General features: G+C 41.4%; 1 protein-coding gene across 1 annotated transcript in view; it reads left to right on the plus strand.

Annotated features, from left to right (window-relative positions):
• Positions 1 to 19,672, plus strand: part of AMPdeam (AMP deaminase) — a 317,845-nt gene that overhangs the window by 111,010 nt on the left and 187,163 nt on the right. The window contains exons 6-7 of the mRNA XM_080277977.1: positions 4,896 to 4,960; positions 10,065 to 10,195. Coding sequence (XP_080134103.1) covers positions 4,896 to 4,960; positions 10,065 to 10,195 — 196 coding nt within the window. The remainder of the gene's footprint in view (positions 1 to 4,895; positions 4,961 to 10,064; positions 10,196 to 19,672) is intronic.

Consider the following 19,672-nt stretch of genomic DNA (forward strand, 5'->3'; position numbering starts at 1 on the left):
GTCTACACCATCTTATCATCACCTTCATCAGCTTCCTTTTATGTTATTTAAATTCAGGTATGTATTGAGCTATTGTTTTATTTTATGATTGTGATTTGTTCTTATATTTATATTATTATTATTATTATTATTATTATCATCACTTTTATTATTATTATCATTATTGTTATTAGTAGTAGTAGTAGTAGTAGTATTGTTGTTGTTAATGATGTTGTTGTTACTGCTGTTGCTGCTGCTGCTGCTGCTGTTGCTGTTATTATTATAATTTTTAAAAATGTAAGTAGAACTAGCCACACAGCGATTACTTGTAGGAATGGAGCTCATTCATAACAGCATGGAGTCCAAGCTGATGTTTTTACCATTACAAGTATAATCATCTCATGATCTTTCTCAGCTGAGCAAAATTGATTGATGTTGGAGTGAATAAAATTTCAGGTCAATCAGATGCAGTGAAAGGGTCATCTGAGAGTGTTAGGAGTCTTTAACAGCTAGGATTTCACATGGTTGAACAGAATATTCTGGTGTTATCTTAAATGAGATAAAAAACAGTACCAACTGCTGGAAAAGGATTAAATATTATTGAATTATTCAACCCAACAGCTTCTAGTGCTTAGTTGTGTAGCTTAGCTTGTAGCCCTTTGAAAATTTTCCTCCATAAAAATAAAAGATAAAATGGAGTATCCAAGCATACTCATAGCAGCATAAGGCATAAGGATCACTTGTATTTCAGTATTTTTTGAAAGGATCTCAATGTGCTTGTTAAAGAACAACATTGCAACAAATACACAATGTGCCAGCATATCATAAGTTGTGAATCCCATCACTGTGTCAAACCTCGTCCATTCTCCAGATGATGATACAATATTTAGTTGAGGTACTCAGTTCGGTGTGAAAGATATAGCCTTCATCAACTTCTTAACTGGAAGGTGTTTCTCCTGAGTTGTATAATTGTGTGTGGTGTTTGCAAGAGTAATTAAAAAAAAATCATTATCAGAGTGAAGAGGTTAAGTAAATTATAGTATGGTACAACAGTGAATATACAAAATACTGTATAACTTGTTGATTTAGCGGTCGGAGGTTCCATTCCGTATGTGGAATAACTGAGACTAACGTGAGAGAATGGGAGTTTGGATGGGATATATGCATGGGAGTAGGTGAGAATGAGAGTGCAAAAGAAGAAGTATGTATTGTTGTGTGCAAGAGGTGGAAGGAGAATATAATAGAGTATGGATCAGTTGGCTCAAGGATTGTGTGGGTAAGATTGAAGGTAGGACTTCAAATGTGGGCAATTGTGTGTACGTATGCATGAACCCAAGATTGTGCAATGACTGAAAGAAGAGTTTTGGGCAGTTATCAAAGCATGCATGGAAAAGTTTGAAAGGAATGAGAGTGTTTTTGGTTGGAAATATGAATGGAAGAGTAGGAAATGTGAAGGATGATAGAGTAGTTAGTGAGTGGGGTGTGCCTGCAGAAATGGACGAGAATGGCAGTGCTCTAGTGCACATTTGTGTGGGGAGGAGGAGTTGGTGATAGCTAATATCCTCTTTAGACACAAAATGATCCACAGGTATACATGGCGAGTGATGAGAGGGGTGGGTGATGAATTGAATGAATGGAAGGCATTTGATTGATTATGTGTGTGTGGATGACAGAATGAGAAGGTGTGTAACGGATGCAAGTGCATACAGAGGTTGGGGGAGTGGACTTTCTGACCACCATGTGGTGGTGCCAAAAGTCACGGTTCAAATGCAATGGAGAAAGAGGAGGAGGTAAGGACAGGAAGAAATAGTCCATAAATGGATGGTAGAAAGGTTGCAGGAGTATGGGAAATAGGGAGAATATAAGAGAGAAGTGGAGGAGTGATTGGGTAAATATGATTTGGAACAGATGGGGGAGGTGGAAGGCATGTGCAAGATATCCACAGAAAAAAAACTATGTAGCATGTGAAGTGGTGTGTTGGGTGAAGAGATAAAAAGGAATGCAAGGAACAGCATGGTGGAATGAAGAGGTGAGACAAGCTGTGATGCAAAAGAAAGAAGCATACAGTGAGTGAATGGGAAGCAGGGGCGTGGAGGAAGTTGAGAGATGGAAGAGAGAGTTATATGTAGAGAGGGAGATAGAGGTGAAAAGATTAGTAAGAGAAAGTAAGAAGAGAGTAGATGAGGAATTTGGAAGGAATTTTAGTGTAAAGTGGCAGGAATATAAGAAAATGTTCTGGAAAGATGTGAAGAGAGTAAGATAGGTGATAAAGAAGTTAGTAGGGAGTGAAAGATAAAAATGGTAGATTGGTAGTTGAGAAAAGAGAAAAAGTGAGCAGATGGAGAGAATACTTTCAGGAGCTTTTAAACATAGGAAATGAAAGTGATGTGAGGATAAGTGGCTGGGGAACGGCTGGGAGAAGGAAGGAGCTGAGAAGAGAGATAGAAATCAGTAGGATGGAAGTAGTGGAAGCAATGAAGAAAGTCAAACTGGGAAAGCCCCAGTAATTGATGTAGTGTGTGGTGAAATGCTGAAGCATGGGAGAGAGCTAGTAATAGAATGGGTACAGAAGACGTGCAGATTGGCGTAGGAGGAAGATAGAGTCCCGAAGGATTGGAAGTCAAGTATAATTATTCCCCTGTACAAAGGAAAAGGGGAAAAAGAAGTGTGTGGTAATCATAGGGGCATTTGTCTTAGAGTAATAGGAAAAGTGTATGATATTATATGTATTGAGAGAGAGTTAGGGAAGTAACAGAGGAATTAGTTGAAGAAGAACAGGGAGGTTTTAGGAAAGGAAGTGGTTGCGTAGATCAGATATTCATTCTTAGGACTTTAGTGGAAAAGTTTCTAGAGAAGAGAATGAATTTATATGTGGCCTTCATCGATTTGGAGAAAGCATATGACAGGGTGGTTAGACGAGGACTGTGGAAAATATTAAGAATATATGGAGTAAATGGGAAGTTGTTGAGTGCTGTGAAGAGTCCGTATGAGGGGGTTAAGGCTGCAGTGCGTGTGGATAGTGAATTGAGCGAATTCTTCTGTTTGAATGTTGATTGTTCAGTCTGTGTATGGATTGGGTTGTAAAAGAGATACAGGGTAGGGCAGTGGATGTTGGAGCGGCTTGAACGAGAGATGGCAACATTTGGAGACTCCCTGTGCTGTTGTTTGCAGATGATACTGTATTGTTAAGTGAAGACAAAGGGGAACTACAAGTCTTGGTGAATGTGTTTGGAAGAGTGTGTAAAAAATGGAATCTGAAGGTGAATGTAGGGAAGAGTAAAATGGTCTTTGAGAGAAATGAAGTCACTGGGTGTACAGTGATGTTGAAGGATGTGGATATGGAAAGTGTAAGTGTATTTAAGCTCTTGGGTAGTATGATGAGTAAGGATGGAAGTTTGGAGGGTGAAGTGCTTGAAGGGGTACAACAAGAACGAAAGGTTGCTGGTCCTTTGAAAGCAGTGATAAGAGACAGGGAATTGAGCATGGAATTTAAAAAGTCACACAGTATTATGATACCAACTCTAATGTATGGAAGTGAAGCTTGGACCTAGTTGGAAGGATGCAAGTCAAGAGTAAGAGCAGTGAAAATTAGTTACTTGAGATGGGCATGTGGAGTTTCATCGAGAAACAGATTGACAAATGAGGAAGTGAAGGAGCATTGTGATGTGGATGTGATAGAAAGCGGTAGGAGAAATACATTGAAATGGTTTGGCCATATGGAGAGGATGGAGAATGAGAGACTAATGTGGAAAGTGTATGCGAATGAGGTTAAGGAGGGGGAGAGGGAGGGGGAGCCAAGGATGAGACTGAGGGATGGAGTGGAGAGGTATATGAAAAAGTAGGATGTGAGCTGGGAGCAGAACTGTGAAATGGCAAGGAACCAGGCGACATGGAAACGACTTGTTTGTGGCCACCCTTTACAGGATTAAGGCATCTGGCAATAGATAAATAGATAGGTAGGTACCATTCAGGGTAAGTGTCAAGGTCAGTATTTATCAAGGACCTAAAACTGTACAGAATAAGTAATTCACCATAACAATTAACTTTCAGGAAATCATTGTTTTTATGTTTTTGGAGGTTATATGTTCACTTTATGGGTTGTGAAGTGTTTGTTACCTGTATGAGTACAAATTGAAGCTATCTTACATATGCATAGGAAGTTTGTAAGTACATACCCTGCTGTCTATCAGTTTGAACCCTTAAGAAGTGACTTTTTTTATGTAATGCTACAAGGGATATAAGCTAGCTCCGTAGTATAATCACTGGCCACTGCTCATCAGAAAAAGTAATAAGAGACTGGCTGTTGGCCATTCCCTCAGTTTTGATTTTGGGTGGAGTTCTGTGTGAAGCTTAATGTAATTTTGGTAGATTATTGGTTAGAATAGACAGAATTTGGAAGCAAATTGTGAGACAAGCTAATACTGTATTTCCGTACTTTATATCTGACAGTGCAGGTTGTAGAAGAACTATAGTGGTTGAGAGGAATGGTTTACGAACCATTCCTTTTGCAGTGTTCTGCTGCATTATCAAAACTTTCATCTCAGAGCAGTGAAGACTACAGTTTTGGGCAGTGCCTGCTGATAAAATGCTGGGTAATGTGATCATGCAAGAACACTTGTCAGCAGCTGAAAATAAGAATGCACTTTACAGTGGGTTGAATCACAGTGAAGCAGCTGGAGTTTTTTTCATGCTTTGGTATTCCACAAGAACTGCAGATCAGTCACTTCCCTTAAATGTTCTGAACTATGGTGGTCTAGCTTGGGCCCCAATACCTCACTTTTTTTTTTTTTTTTTTTTTTTTTTTTTTTTTTTTTTAAACCAGAGATCAGTGAAGAGCTGCATTTTGTGGAGCATTTGTAAATTAGACTGTGAGGTGTGGGAGTGTTGGAGTGGTAATTGTGGCTGTGTTTTCACAGGTGCCAGTGGAGGATATCTCAAAGTCTTCCAAGCTTCTCATAGAGGCACTTAGGCTCAGAGAGAAGTAAGTGTGGGTTTTCGTGTGCATGCATTTGTGTCCTCCTGTAAATGATACTGTATGTTTTTCTAGCACTTGTAAAAACTTGTCACTGTTATGTGATATGTATACTGCACAGTCAGCAGAATAGATATTACTTCTTCACTACATAATACATATGCTGGTACAGTTCTGGTCAGAGGAAGGTCCAAATCCATGAGGTGGTCAGAGATTATTCTATCTGTGAAACTCTAGCAGACATAGAGTGGTTTTGTGCACCTCTAGTGATCAGGAATAAGGTAATCTAACCTTGGGTCCTACCACACCCCAGGACTTCTGGAGCCAAAGAGGTAATAAGTGATATTCTGGTCCCATTTTGTTGTTTTTAAGGATAGTATGATATCATTCTGATTTTTTTTTTTTTCTCCCCTCAAAATTACCAGCCACGCCAGAATATGAAAAAACACTGACTGCTTAGGTCCAGTCTCATGAAGCCTGTGTATAGGCATAGGGATACTCATGTCAGCTGTACACATGTTATTATTAACAAATAGGACTGATATGACTACAGTTGTGTGTCATTCTTGTGTTAATCTTGACACCACACAAAAAAGTCAGTACTGTATTATGTAGTTATTTATTGCATGAAGTGTGGTAGGTGGGGGCGCTCACCATCCACTCACTCAATGTAGTGCTGCACTAGGGTGTCTGCCCTGTCCTCTCCTCCATCCTTCTTTCCTTCCATCTTCTTCTGTCTTCCTTTCCTTGTCTTTCTGCTTGCGAGTGACTTTATACTCCCTCTTCTGTCTTTTATTCCTTCATGCTTTCCTCTTCCTTCTGCCTGTGGGTGACTCTATATTGAGTGACAAGCCAAATGGCTTCCTGTACACCAGGAAACTATATACTACGCTGGGTGGTAACCATATAACCAAATTTTGGCGCCTGGTGGTTTAGTAGGTAATTACGGCACTCCAATTGGATTGAGCTGGTGAAGGTTTATGTCCAAGGAATGGTTGGGGTTTATTGCTCATGTAATGCCACTTAGGAATGAGGGAGGCTGGTCACTCTCATCTTAAATGTCAGGACCAACTGCATAGCCCTGGGCTTCTACGCTCCTCATGGGGCAACGTAGGATTGGATGTTGGATGGATGGATGGAGTTTTTTTGTTTTTTTTGTTCAGTTTAATGCATTATCTCATACTGTTTACAGCATTTAATGATCTTGCCATCTCCTTTAGCATTTCTCCTTTATTTTACTTTTTACCATTTACCTTGTACAGTATTAAGCTTCTTAACCTTATTCCTTCATCAACCTTTCATCCTGCTCATCTCACCCCACCCATCCCTCTTTTCTCTCTCATTCCTTCCGTCCTTTCTTATCCTTTTCCTTCTCTCCCTTTCCAGACTTTTTCTCTCCTATCACACTAACCTCTCACTGCCACCCCTTTCCACTTGTAGTTTTTCTTTTTGTAACCTCTGTTCACATTCTTGACCTCTTCCATCCATCCCATCCATATCCTCTCTCTTCCCTTCCATTTCTTATCTCTCTCTTTACACCTGTTCCTTACCTGTCACATCTTATGCATCATTCTCTTCAGTATGATGATGTCTTTTCATTTATATTCTTCCTGCCACCTGGCAGTTTTATCAAATGTACAACACGTTTTTGAACTGGGAAGGTCATAACCCTGTCACTACAAAGCATCTCCCCTGGATCAAAGGAAATTATCAATATATTGTAAGAATAATATAAAAAGTAGCATACCCCCCCTGGGGGTAGGGGGGTTTCAAGAATACTCCCCCAGTATCCCTGCTTGTCATACGAGGCGACTAAAAGGGTTGGTGGTGGGTTAGTGCCCCACCCCGTAAAAAGAACTAACTAAAAAAGCGAACAAAGCGCCTCGGACCCGGACGGACCATACGTTGACGACTAAGGAACGGACGAAGGACATTCTTAGGGTGGGAACGTGGAATGTGAGAGGAGTGAATGATGAAGTGAAAGAGAGAGAGATTGTTCAGGTGCTTGAGGATGCAAAAGTGGATATATGTGGATTGACTGAAACTAAATGGAGGTGAAAGGGTGAGAGAATGGGAATATGGTTTAGGTATATGTGCGGGAGTCATTGAAAATGAGAGGGCAAGAGAGGGAGTATGTCTGATGATAAGCAAGAAGTGGAAGGAGAATATAAGAGAGTATGGAACAGTGGGTGCAAGGATTGTATGGGTGAGGATGAAAGTAGGTATACAAGCGTGGGCGATTGTATGTGTGTATGCCCGGACAGAGGATCGAGTGGCAAGAGTGAAAGATGAGTTTTGGGCGAGTGTAGAAGCGTGTATGGACAAGTTTGAGAGGAGCGAGAGAGTGCTTTTGATTGGAGACACGAATGGCAAAGTTGGGAATGTACGAGTGGATGGAGTGGTTGGTCAGTGGGGTGTGCCAGCTGACGTAGATGGGAATGGAAGTGCTTTGGTGGACATCTGTGCTTGTAAGGGGTTGGCAATAGCCAACACCTACTTTCGGCATAAGATGATCCACCGGTATACATGGGGAGTAATGAGGAGGATGGATGGTGAACTTGTTGAACGAAAGGCAATGATAGACTACGTGTGTGTGGATGAGCGAATGAGAAGACAAGTGTTGGATGCAAGAGTGTGGAGGGGGTGGGGGAATGGAGTCTCAGACCATCACTTAGTGATGGTCAAGGTAGAGTTGCAAAGAAAGTGGTTGAGGAGACGAAGGGGAAGACAGGAGGAAGCAACTCCTGTGAGAAGAGTGGAGAAATTGCAAGATAGTGAGAAAATGACAGAGTATAAGAGCATAGTGGAAGAAAGACTGGGAAGGTATGAGCTAGAGCAGATGGAAGGGGTGGAAGATGTATGTAAGATATTCACGGAAGAGATAGGCGCAGCGTGTGAGGCGGTTTGTGGAGTGAGGAGGAGATGCAAGGGTGTGCAAGGGACAGCATGGTGGAATGATGAGGTGAAACGAGCTGTGGAACAAAAGAAGAAGGCATATAGTGAATGGTTAGCGAGTAGAGATCAGGGAGAAGATGAGAGAGAGAGAGAAAAGAGAGGTATATGAGAGCAGGAGAAGGGAGGTTAAGAGACTGGTGAAGGAGAGTATAAAGAAAGTGGATGAGGAGTTTGGAAGGAATCTGAGTGTGAAATGGAGGGAGAGTAATAAATTGTTTTGGAAGGAGGTAAAGAAAGTAAGGCAGTGTGAAAGGGGAAATAGTAGGGGAGTGAAAGATAGGAATAATAGATTGTTGGTGGAGAAGAGAGAGAAACTGAGGAGATGGAAGGAGCACTTTGAGGATTTGTTGAATGTGGAGAGTGAGAGCAGTGCGAGTATAAGTGGTTGGGGAATGGCTGGGAGAAGAAGAGATGAGAGGAGGGAGGAAGAGATCAGTAGGGCGGAAGTAGTGGAAGCGATGAAGAATATTAAGTTGGGAAAGGCCCCAGGAATTCATGGAGTGTGTGGTGAAATGCTTAGGTATGGGGTTGAGATTGTTGTGGAGTGGATATGGAAGTTGTGTGGATTGGCTTGGGAAGAGGGAAGGGTTCCAGAGGACTGGAAATCAGGTATAATTGTTTCTTTATACAAAGGAAAGGGAGAGAGAGAAGTGTGTGGTAACCATAGGGGTATTTGCCTACTTAGTGTGACTGGTAAAATATATGGTAGAATACTCATTGATAGGGTTAGGCATATGACAGAGGAGCTAGTTGGAGAAGAACAAGGGGGATTTAGGAAGGGAAAAGGGTGTGTAGATCAGATATTTGTTCTAAGATGTTTAGTGGAGAAGTATCTAGAGAAGGGAAGGAAAGTGTATGCTGCCTTCATGGACTTGGAGAAAGCTTATGACAGAATAGATAGGCAAGGTATGTGGAAGGTATTAAGAATATATGGAGTGGAGGGGAAATTGTTGAGTGCTGTGAAGAGTACGTACGAGGGAGCTAGGGTTACGGTGCGAGTGGATGGTGAGCTGAGTGAGTTCTTTGATCTCAATGTGGGACTGAAACAGGGTTGTGTGATGTCTCCATGGCTGTTTAATATATACATGGATGGGGTTGTAAAGGAGGTGCAGGGTAGGGCAGTGGATGTGGGGGTGGCTCTAATGAATGAGGGTGAGATTTGGAAGCTTCCGGTGTTGCTGTTTGCTGATGATACAGTACTGTTGAGTGAAGATGAATGGGAGTTGCAAGGTTTGGTGAATGAATTTGGGACAGTGTGTAGGAGGAGGAATCTGAAAGTTAATGTAAACAAAAGTAAAGTTATGGTGTTTGAGAGGAATGAAGTCACAGAGTGTGCAGTGAGGTTGGATGGTGAGGATATGGAGAATGTGAGTGCATTCAAGTACTTGGGTAGTGTGATGAGTAAGGATGGAACTTTGGGGGATGAAGTGCGTGAAAGGGTACAGCAGGGAAGGAAGGTCGTTGGTACACTGAAAGCAGTGATGAGAAATAGGGAGGTGAGTATGGAAGTTAAGAAGTCACTGCATGATAGTATTGTGATCCCTACCCTGACGTATGGAAGCGAGGCATGGACCTTGCAAGAGGGGAACAAGTCAAGAGTGAGAGCAGTGGAAATGAGTTACTTGAGAGGAGCATGTGGAGTGACGTGGAGGGACAGGTTGACGAATGAAGAAGTGAAGGAACGCTGTGGGATGGATGTGGATGGTTGAGAAGATTATGGGAAATACACTGAAATGGTTTGGACAAGTGCAGAGAATCGAGAATGAAAGACTGACTAAGAGGGTGTATGTAGGTGAGGTGGAGGGAGGGAGAGGGAGAGGTAGACCGAGGATGAGGTGGAGGGATGGAGTTGAGAGGTATATGAGGGAGGGGGGGATGAGTTGGGGGGACGGTAGTCAAATGGTGGGTGACAGAGCGACTTGGAGGTGTTTTGTCTGCGGCCACCCTTTGCGGGATTAGGGCGTTGGGCTATAGATAGATAGATAGAATATCCATTATGTGTTACTGAAGAGATTAACTCTTCTTCCATCATCTGACCTCAGAACCCTTCCCTTCCTTGACCTTTGTTCCTTCCTTCTGCTAACATCTGAACCTGTCTCTCTTTCTCTTTTGACTCTTGACCTGTGCCCTCCTCAGACCCTTTCATCCTCCCACACAGGTACATGGCATGGGCAGTGCAGAGCTTCCCTCCCGTCACAGCCCGTTTTTTACGTCAGGCGGGCACTGAGGACCCAAGTGGACCCGCTCATCCATCTGCTTCCTCTTGCAGTGATCCTAAGAGCCTTGAAGGTGGGCAGTGGATTTTTTTTTTTTTTTTTTTTTTAGGGGGGGATAAACAAATGGTTTGGGGGTCAAGATTTAATTTATGGGTAAGAATGAGGTGTGTATGTATGTGTGTACAATATGTAGGTTGGGGTGGGATTGGCAGGAGGGGAAGTTGTACTAAGTGGCTCATATTTTCATTTATTGTTTATAGCTATTTTTGTGGCCATATCCAAGAAGGAAAATAACATCTTCCCAAGATTTTGTGAACACTTTGTAGAAAAATCAAACCATATGAGAGACATCAGTCAAGATGAGATTTGTCTTTGTTTCATCACCTGTAAGTACTCTTCAGGCAAAATTGGAGATTTGCCTTTGTTTCATCATATGTAAATACTCTTCATGCAAAATTGGAAAGGTTGTTATTTTGCTGACTGTACACTCTTAATGCAGTGATGTTAGGGATTTGTGTTCAGGTTGTATAGCAGTCTATAATCTATGTCTTTCTGACTTTGTGTCTTTATTGAGGAATGATATGCTTGGTGTGTTCACTGTTGTCTTTGTTGGTACTGTATCATCTCATGTAAGGAAAGAAAGCATTTGTTAACTCTGCAGCATGTTGTGTTTTATGTGCAGCAAGTCCTCTCTATATGTCACTTTTATTTTTAATAACTTCTTCAGTCCACACACACACACACACATATATATGTATATATACAGTACACACACACACACACACACACACACACACAATCCAAAGTTAGTCAGAGATTCAGTAGATATAAACAAATCTATAGTAGTCACTGGTATAGAAGAGGAAGAAGTAAAAAACAAGATCACAAGAGACAAAAAGGAGATGGCAAATGTAATGAGCTTACTGAAGGAAGTATCAGAGGAAATCTGTAGTAAAGACATAGAGGAACACAAAAGGTTAGGGAAATATGAGATAAGCAAGACAAGACCTCTAAAGGTGACTTTCCAGAGTGTAAACACTGTGGAAGAGATACTAAAAATTGCAAAGAATCTTATGGAAAAAGAGGAGTTCAAAAATGTATGGATAAAAAGATGCCTAACACAAGAGGAACTGGAATTACTGAAAGAGAAAAGGGAGGAAGCAAAAACAAAAAATGAGGGAAGATCAGAAGAGGAGAAGAAGAAATTTTTTTACAAAGTAATAGGATTGCAAGTACGAAAGTGGTACACAAACAGGATGGAATAAAAAGGAGGAAGGTAGTAGAACCATGTCATGACAGGTATATAAACAAGATGATAAAGTTGATGTACTCAAATGTGGATGGAATGGCATCTAAATTATTAGAGATGAATGATTATGTCAGAGAAAATGAACCACAAATAATATGCCTAACTGAAACAAAATTAACACCAAGGATATCCAATGACATACTAAACTTAGAGGAATACAATATATGGAGAAGAGACAGAAATTTAAAAAAAGGAGGAGGAATTATAATATTAACTAAGAAAAATCTAAAAGTCAATTAAATAAAACAAGATATACCATCACAAGTAGAACTGATTGCAGTAGAGATCAACACATCTGAAGGTAAAGTAATTGTAGCCAATTTGTACATGCCACCCAGATCAAACACATGGGAAAGAGATGAATATGAGGACCTGGCAGAGAGTACAATTCAGAGTTTAAGATCATTACTACATAAAATGGAAGAGAAATCAGAAAGAATTATACTAACTGGGGATTTCAATACAAATATAAATTGGAATACTCTAGATATAATTAGCCAAGAAAGCTGTTGGGACCAAAAGCTCCTGGATCTCGTACAAGAGTTCTTCCTAACGCAACATGTGAGGGAAACTACCAGAAAAAGAGGACGATGTACCTTCAGTGCTAGATCTAATATTTACTAGGCAAGAAAATGATATTGACAGTTTAATATATCACCCTCCACTCAGCAAAAGCGATCATGCAGTACTAAATTATAACTTCAGGATAGCATATGACATAGTAAACAGCAATGACAGTTACAAAAAGAGCCTAACCAATAAAAAGGGAAATTATCAAGACCTAAAGAAGTATTTCTTAGAAGTTGATTGGGAAAATGAGCTTAGAGGACAAGATTTAAATGCTGTATATAAAAAATTCTGTGAATTTTATGAAATAGGAGTCCAGAAGTACATCCCACAGCACAAAGAAGCAGATAAGAAAATACAGAAATGGTTCAATACAGAATGTAAAAAATCAAAAGAAAGAAGAGATTTGTTGTGGAATACATACAGAAGACATAATAGTGAAAGAGCGTATAATAATTACAAACAGGCAAGAAACGATTATACAAGAATAAGGAGGGAAGCCCAAAAACCGTTTGAGGAGGATATAATAAATAAAAGTAGTGATCAACCAAAGCTGTTATACAGCTATATCAGAAGCAAAACCAAAGTAAAAGATATAATACAAACAATTACGGACGAGGGAATCACTTATACACAAGAGAAAGATATTTGTGAAGCACTAAATAAGAATTTCCAATTAGTTTTTACAGAAGAAAAAAATTTTGAGAGGGACTATGTGGAACATGCATGTCCACACATACTACCAGATATACAAATAGCAGAAAAAGTAATACAGGAGGAGTTACGTAGATTAGACAGAGGAAAAGCAAGTGGTCCTGATGAAATTTCATGTTGGGTACTACGAGAATGTGCAAAGGAGTTAAGTAAACCATTATTTTTAATTTTCAAGAAATCCTTGAGTCAAGGTAAACTACCTGATATTTGGAAAAAAGCAAATATTGTCCCCTTATTCAAGAAAGGAAATAGACAAAATCCACTCAACTACCGACCAGTATCACTGACCAGTGTTGTAAGCAAGGTATTAGAAAAGCTTATAAGAAAAGCTTGGGTAAATCATCTAGAAGAACACAGTATGATAACAGAAAGACAGTTTGGTTTCAGAAAAGGAAAATCATGTGTTACTAATCTGTTGAGCTACTATGACAGAGTAACAAACACAATACAGGAAAGGGAAGGATGGGTGGACAGTATCTATTTAGATTTAAAGAAAGCTTTTGACGCAGTACCACACCAAAGACTTTTATGGAAACTGTACCATCAAGGAGGAATTCAAGGCAAACTGTTTTGTTGGATGCAAGCTTTCTCATAAGAGAAATCAGAACAGTACTAAGAGGAAACTACTCATCATGGAAAGAAGTGACTAGTGGAGTACCACAGGGTTCAGTGCTGGCACCAATCATGTTTTTAGTGTATATAAATGATATAAACAGTAACACTGGAAATGAGAGCTATCTGAATATGTTTGCATATGATGCAAAAATACAAAGGAGAATTACTAACACAGACTCTTGTAAAGAGCTACAAGAAGAATTAAATAAACTTCATGAATGGAGTAGTACTTGGCAAATGGAATTCAATGTGGACAAGTGTCATGTAATCAAGTTTGGTAAAAGTGGAAAAAGACCTGATTGGGATTATAAGTTAGGAAATAAAACCCTATACACATCAGAAAGAGAGAAAGACCTAGGTGTGATCATCAATAACAGACTATCTCCGGCTGACCACATCAGCGAGAAAGTACGGAACATGTATACACTGCTTGCAAATATGAGAATAGCATTCACATACATAAATGAAGACATGCTAAGAAGGATAATAACATCATTCTTTAGATCAACCCTGGAATATGCATCAGTAGTCTGGAGTCCTCATCTCAAAAAGCACATAGACAAGATTGAAAAAGTTCAAAGGGCCACTACAAGATGGATACCAAGCTTAAGGGACCTAAGCTACGAAGAAAGACTAAATAAACTGAATCTACCAACACTACAGGAGCGAAGGAAAAGAGGTGATATGATAATGCTATATAAGTGCATATCAGGGAAGGAGAAAATAGACATAAATGATTACTTAACATATGGAGAAGCATCAGCAAGAGGACACTGCAAAAAACTGCATAAGAAGAGAGGTGATAAAGACGTAAGGAAATTCAGTTTCCCAAACAGAGCGATTGATCAGTGGAATGCACTACCGAATGAAATAGTGTGTCCCAAAACAATTCACAAATTTAAGGATATGTACGATAAATATGGTTTAAGACATGGGACAGTACGAGCTTGACTCATTCCTGTAAAGATACAATTAGGTAAGAACACACACACACACACACACACACACACACACACACACACACACACACACGTGTATATATATATATCCATCTACACACACACATACGTGTATATATATGTATAAATATATATATATATATATATATATATATATATATATATATATCCATCCATCCATCCATCCATCATCCAATCCTACATTGCCCCATGAGGAGCGTAGGAGCCTGGGGCTAGACAGTTGGTCCTGACTTTTAAGATGAGAGTGACCAGCCTCACTAATCCTTGAGTGGCATTACATGAGCAGTAAACCCCAACCACCCCATGGATATAAACCTTCACCGGCTCAATCCGATTGGAGCACAATAATTACCCACTAAACCACCAGGCGCCAAAATTTGGTTATATGGTTACCACCCAGCATAGTAATTGGTTTCCTGGTGTACAGGAAACCATTTGGCTTGTCACTCAGAGTAGAGTCACCCACAGGCAGAAGGAAGAGGAAAGAATGAAGGAATGAAAGACAGAAGAGGGAGTGCAAGGTCACCTGTAGGCAGAAAGACGAGGAAAGAATGAAGGAAAGAAAGACAGAAGAAGATGGAAGGAAAGAAGGATGGAGGAGAGGACAGGGCAGAGACTCGAGAGCAGCACAACATTGAGTGAGTGGATGGTGAGCGTCACCACCTACCACAATATATATATATATATATATATATATATATATATATATATATATATATATACAGTACCCTCGCGTCCAACACGGTAATATTGTCATGCATGGGTCTCGTGTTGGACCAAAAACGTGTTGGACAAACAACAGAGCTTATGGGGAAAAATTAATTATGTCAGCAACCCTAGGAAAAGTCACCCTAAATACCTACCATATACCTATACATATATTGGTACTACTGTAATTATAATAAATGGTACTGTGCTATGAATGATAACTAACCTTTTAGGATAGTGTTGGTGGGTTTGCTTGGAATGGAAGGTGGTATCCAAGGCTGTAGGTAGTCCTACTGGGTCTCCGAAGGATGGCTGCTGGCGTCACCAGCGGGTAATGGCTGCTGCTCCTCCTCAACCTCCCTCATAAATCCTTCGAAATTACACTCAGAATCACTATCTTCGTCCACAGCCATGGAAGGTCCTGCTTCTGCCTGTCCTAGCACTCTGTAAGCCTTCACTGCTGCCAGGATCTTGTCTTGGTTTTTATTGTGTTCCTCACGTTGGCTACATTCATGTCGTAGGCCTTGGCAATGTCCACTTTCCTCTCCCCTTTCTTCTTCCTCTTGATGCTTTCTAGCTTTGTGGCCTGAGGGAGATGCCACTGCTTCTTGGGGTTCTCAGAAGGCTTCCTATGCATCGTGAGCAGGGTAAAATGCAGTAACAACGGCAGAAAATGCAGCAAGAAAAAAGCACCTTCCAATGCGAATTATGCGACTGAGTGGCGCTGTGGCGGGAGAAATTTAAACAAAACATCACGTGAGAGCAGAAGTGTTTTTAATTGGGCGACATCACAATCACCTCATGATAGTGGGTGGGGGAGGCTACTTGATCGGAAGTTTTTATTGGCTGTCAGCATCATGGGAACGTCCAGTTTGACCGTGTTGGACCAGGGGTGATCGTGCTAGAGACGAACTCTGCGGATTTCGCCCGCTTCTCAGAGCTCCGTCCGTGTTATGCTAATGCACCCGTGTTACAGTAATTAAACCGAATTAGATCTTACTAATTATTTCTCTCCGTGCTGGACATGAATCGTGCTGGACAAACGCGTGTTGGACGCGAGGGTACTGTATATATATATATATATACACTCAGTATATACAATACAGTGCACTCAATAGTTTCATGAAGTATACTTTCGCGAATAGCAGTTTCGCGAGTAAAGGAATATTCCTCTGGAAGGAGTCTTTCTATTTTGCTGATAGTTTCTTGAGCCCTGGTGGCAAGTGATTGCATGCATACATATCTCTTCAGTCACTTGTTAACAGCCACTGCTGCCATGTTTGTGACATCATATCTCGCGACACTTTGTGTTTTTGTGATTTCACTCACACGGGACTTTCTCTCATGAGTCTGTAGTTCATGTGATATGTAATGTGTATCACGATTACATAATGAGTGACCGCAGCGCTGAGGGTTCAAGGAAGGGCAAGGGTACCTGGGAGTACCGTAAAGGTGTGAGTAAGAAGAAATATTCTCTAAAGATGAGTGTGGTATACTAGCCATGCTGAACAGTGATCCTAGAACTTGTGATATTTTGAAGCATTTTAACTGCTCAAAATCAACAGTGCTTTTGTGTGTGTGTGTGTGTGTGTGTGTGTGTGTGTGTGTGTGTGTGTGTGTGTGTGTGTGTGTCCGACTGTGGGCAAATGCTTCAGGGCCTATCCCCAAGTCCCAGTAGTCCTCCTACATCTCCTCATGTACCACTTTGGTGCTAACACCCACCATCCTTATGGAGTACATGCTAGGGCTGTCTCATACAGGAATGATGTACTGGTATTAGCGGGGGGTACTTTTATGACATGTCAGCAGGTCATCTGGTAGATCAGGAAAGTCAGCTTTTAATGAAATTCAAATCCTTAAACTGTTCTCTGCCCTAGCGGGGATTCAAACCTGGGTCCATTAGGACTGCAGGCCGCCTCTCTAGCAGTGAGTGCTAGTGTGAGTTTATTTTCTTGTTCCTCGACTAGACGAGCATTTAGTTTAACCTCTGAATGAAACATTCCTTCTTATAACTGAACATTATCTGCGGGTGTGGGTGGCCAGGAGAAACCATGAGCAAGGTGGCATCTGTGGGCCTGAGATGGGGAACCATGCACATCTCTATTACCAGGCTGTTGCATGGAAAAAAAAAGTATTGATAATCCGTCTCATTCCTGTGCTTCCGTTGGTTGGCTCGACACTTTCAAAAGACGATGCAAGGTGAAATTTTCAGTGTATCAGGGTGAAGCTGGCTCTTCCGATACTGAAGCCGCAAAAAATTTTCCTGCACTCTTGCAAAGCATTGTTGCACGGTGTGGTTACACCATGGATCAAGTTTTTAACTGTGATGAAACAGGCTTTTATTGGAAGGGAGTTGCGAAAACGACATCCATTGCCGCACAGGAGAAAGAAGCCAAGGGTGTGAAAACATTGAAAGACCGTGTGACAGTGTTGTTTACCTGCAGCACAACAGGTGACTGAAGCCCTTAGTGGTCCACAGAGCTGCCCACCCCAGAGCTTACAAACATGCAGATATTTCCAAGTTAAATTTTAGTTTACTGAACCTCCAAATCATACCATGGATGACAATACCCATGACCACTGACTGGTTTGACAAACATTTTGTCCCCAATGCTAGGGCTTATTGTCAAAAAAAAAAAAAAAAAAAAAAAAAAAAAAAAAAAGTGGAATTCATTATTCCTTTCCATCCATCCATCATCCAATCCTACGTTGCCCCATGAGGAGCGTAGGAGCCTGGGACTAGGCAAGTTGGTCCTGACATTTAAGATGAGAGTGACCAGCCTCACTCATTCCTGAGTGGCATTAAATGAGCAATAAACTCCAACCATCCCTTTGGATATAAACCTTCACCGGATCAATCCAATTGGAGCGCTGTAATTACCCACTAAACCACCAGGCGCCAAAATTGGTTATATGATTACCACCCAGCATAGTAAATGGTTTCCTGGTGTTCAAGAAACCATTTGGCTTGTCACTCAGTGTGGAGTCACCCACAGGCAGATGGAAGAGGAAAAAATGAAGGAAAGAAAGACAGAAGAGGGAAAGTAAAGTCACCCGTAGGCAGAAGGATGAGGAAAGAATGAAGAAATTAAGACAGAAGAGGATGGAAAGAAAGAAGAATGGAGGAGAGGAGAGGGCAGACACCTGAGAGCAGCACTACATCAAGTGAGTGGATGGTGACCACCTCCACCTATTATTCTTTTACTCTTGGATAATGCACCTGGCCATTCTAAATTTCTGGTTGGTCGTCACCCTAATGTGGAGGTACTGTTTCACCAAACACCACATTCCTTCTGCAGCCCCTTGACCAAGAAATTATTTGTAATGTGAAGCTGCTGTACCACAGAGGCCTCTATAATGACCTGCACCAAGAGACAGTTTTGCTGGAGGTGCTTCAGTGAATTCAAGTGGAAGGTGTTGACGTACGTATGGATGTCTCCTCACCTGCTGGACCTTCCATTCCCACCTCACCACCCCTTGCCTGGCAGTGCGGGAACCTCCACCATGGAACACTTCACTCATGAAGTTATCACTGTCAGTGCGTTCTGGCAGAAGCTCAGCATAAGCAACGCTGTTGATAGAATCATCATCTCCTGAAAAAGTGCGAACACTGCATCAGTGCTTCACGGTTGGAGGCCACTGTTTCCTACTACTGTACTGAGGTTGGTGAGGACGGGCAGGAGGAGGATATTGTTCTCGGAGAAGCGGTCGAGGCACCAGGGTTTGCTGACCTACAAGAATCTGATCTCCAGGAAGTTATTGTTAAACAGCAGCCTGAACTGACCATTGAGGAGATGTTAGAGGCAGACAAACAAGTCACTGATGACAGTGTTCCGGAGGAACAGTTATGTGTTCCACCAGATGAGCCAACATTTCGCCAGATCACAGACTTGCTGGCAACCACTGCTCGTTTGAAAGAGCAGATTTAGGAATGTGATGGAAGACAAGAGATCAAGGACACCTTCCTCCTGCTGGTGGATAAACTTCTGGCCAATTATAAGAGCCTTTTCAGTGCCAGAGTTAATGCATGTCATCAGACTCTGATACCATCATTCATGTCCTCCTGTATTTAACAGTCCCAGGCTTTGGCAAACATACAGCCTGGGGAGGACGACGGTGCAGTGGACGAAGACATTGATGACATTGTTGAGCTTGGTGAGCTCCCACTGGATTTTGAGGGCTTTGATGTTGAGGCTTCGGGAAGTGAACTCGGAACTCATCCTCAAGCCTCATCAAGCAGTTCAGCCTATGTGTCAGTGTTAGTAAAGTCTTGGAGGTGAAATTAGTGAGTGCACTCTGTGTGTGTGTGTGTGTGTATACAGTAAAACCTCACTACACTCAATCCTTGTAAATCGCGTGTTCATAAATCACGGATTCGTAAATCACGGCTAGGTGGCCGTCAGACTGCCGGCAACCTTAAATCACTCTTAAGCCACAAAATTTGTGGACCTAGGCACCCAAGTGGGCCTTTTCCGAGGAGAACCGTAAACCGCGGCATTCAAACTGAAAATCGTGACCCAACAACCAATTACCGCGCATCCCTGGTGGCATATGTGCATACTAATGCCGCCATATTGTTGTTGTTCTTGTTCCACCAGTCCGCACACTACAGACCGTCGCCCTGGAGTACGAGAGTTACCTGCCTTTTTTGTGGAAC

This window comes from Coenobita brevimanus, chromosome 71 (assembly GCF_032717465.1).
Source record: "Coenobita brevimanus isolate Jiangsu-jjx chromosome 71, ASM3271746v2, whole genome shotgun sequence".
Taxonomy (NCBI): domain Eukaryota; kingdom Metazoa; phylum Arthropoda; class Malacostraca; order Decapoda; family Coenobitidae; genus Coenobita; species Coenobita brevimanus.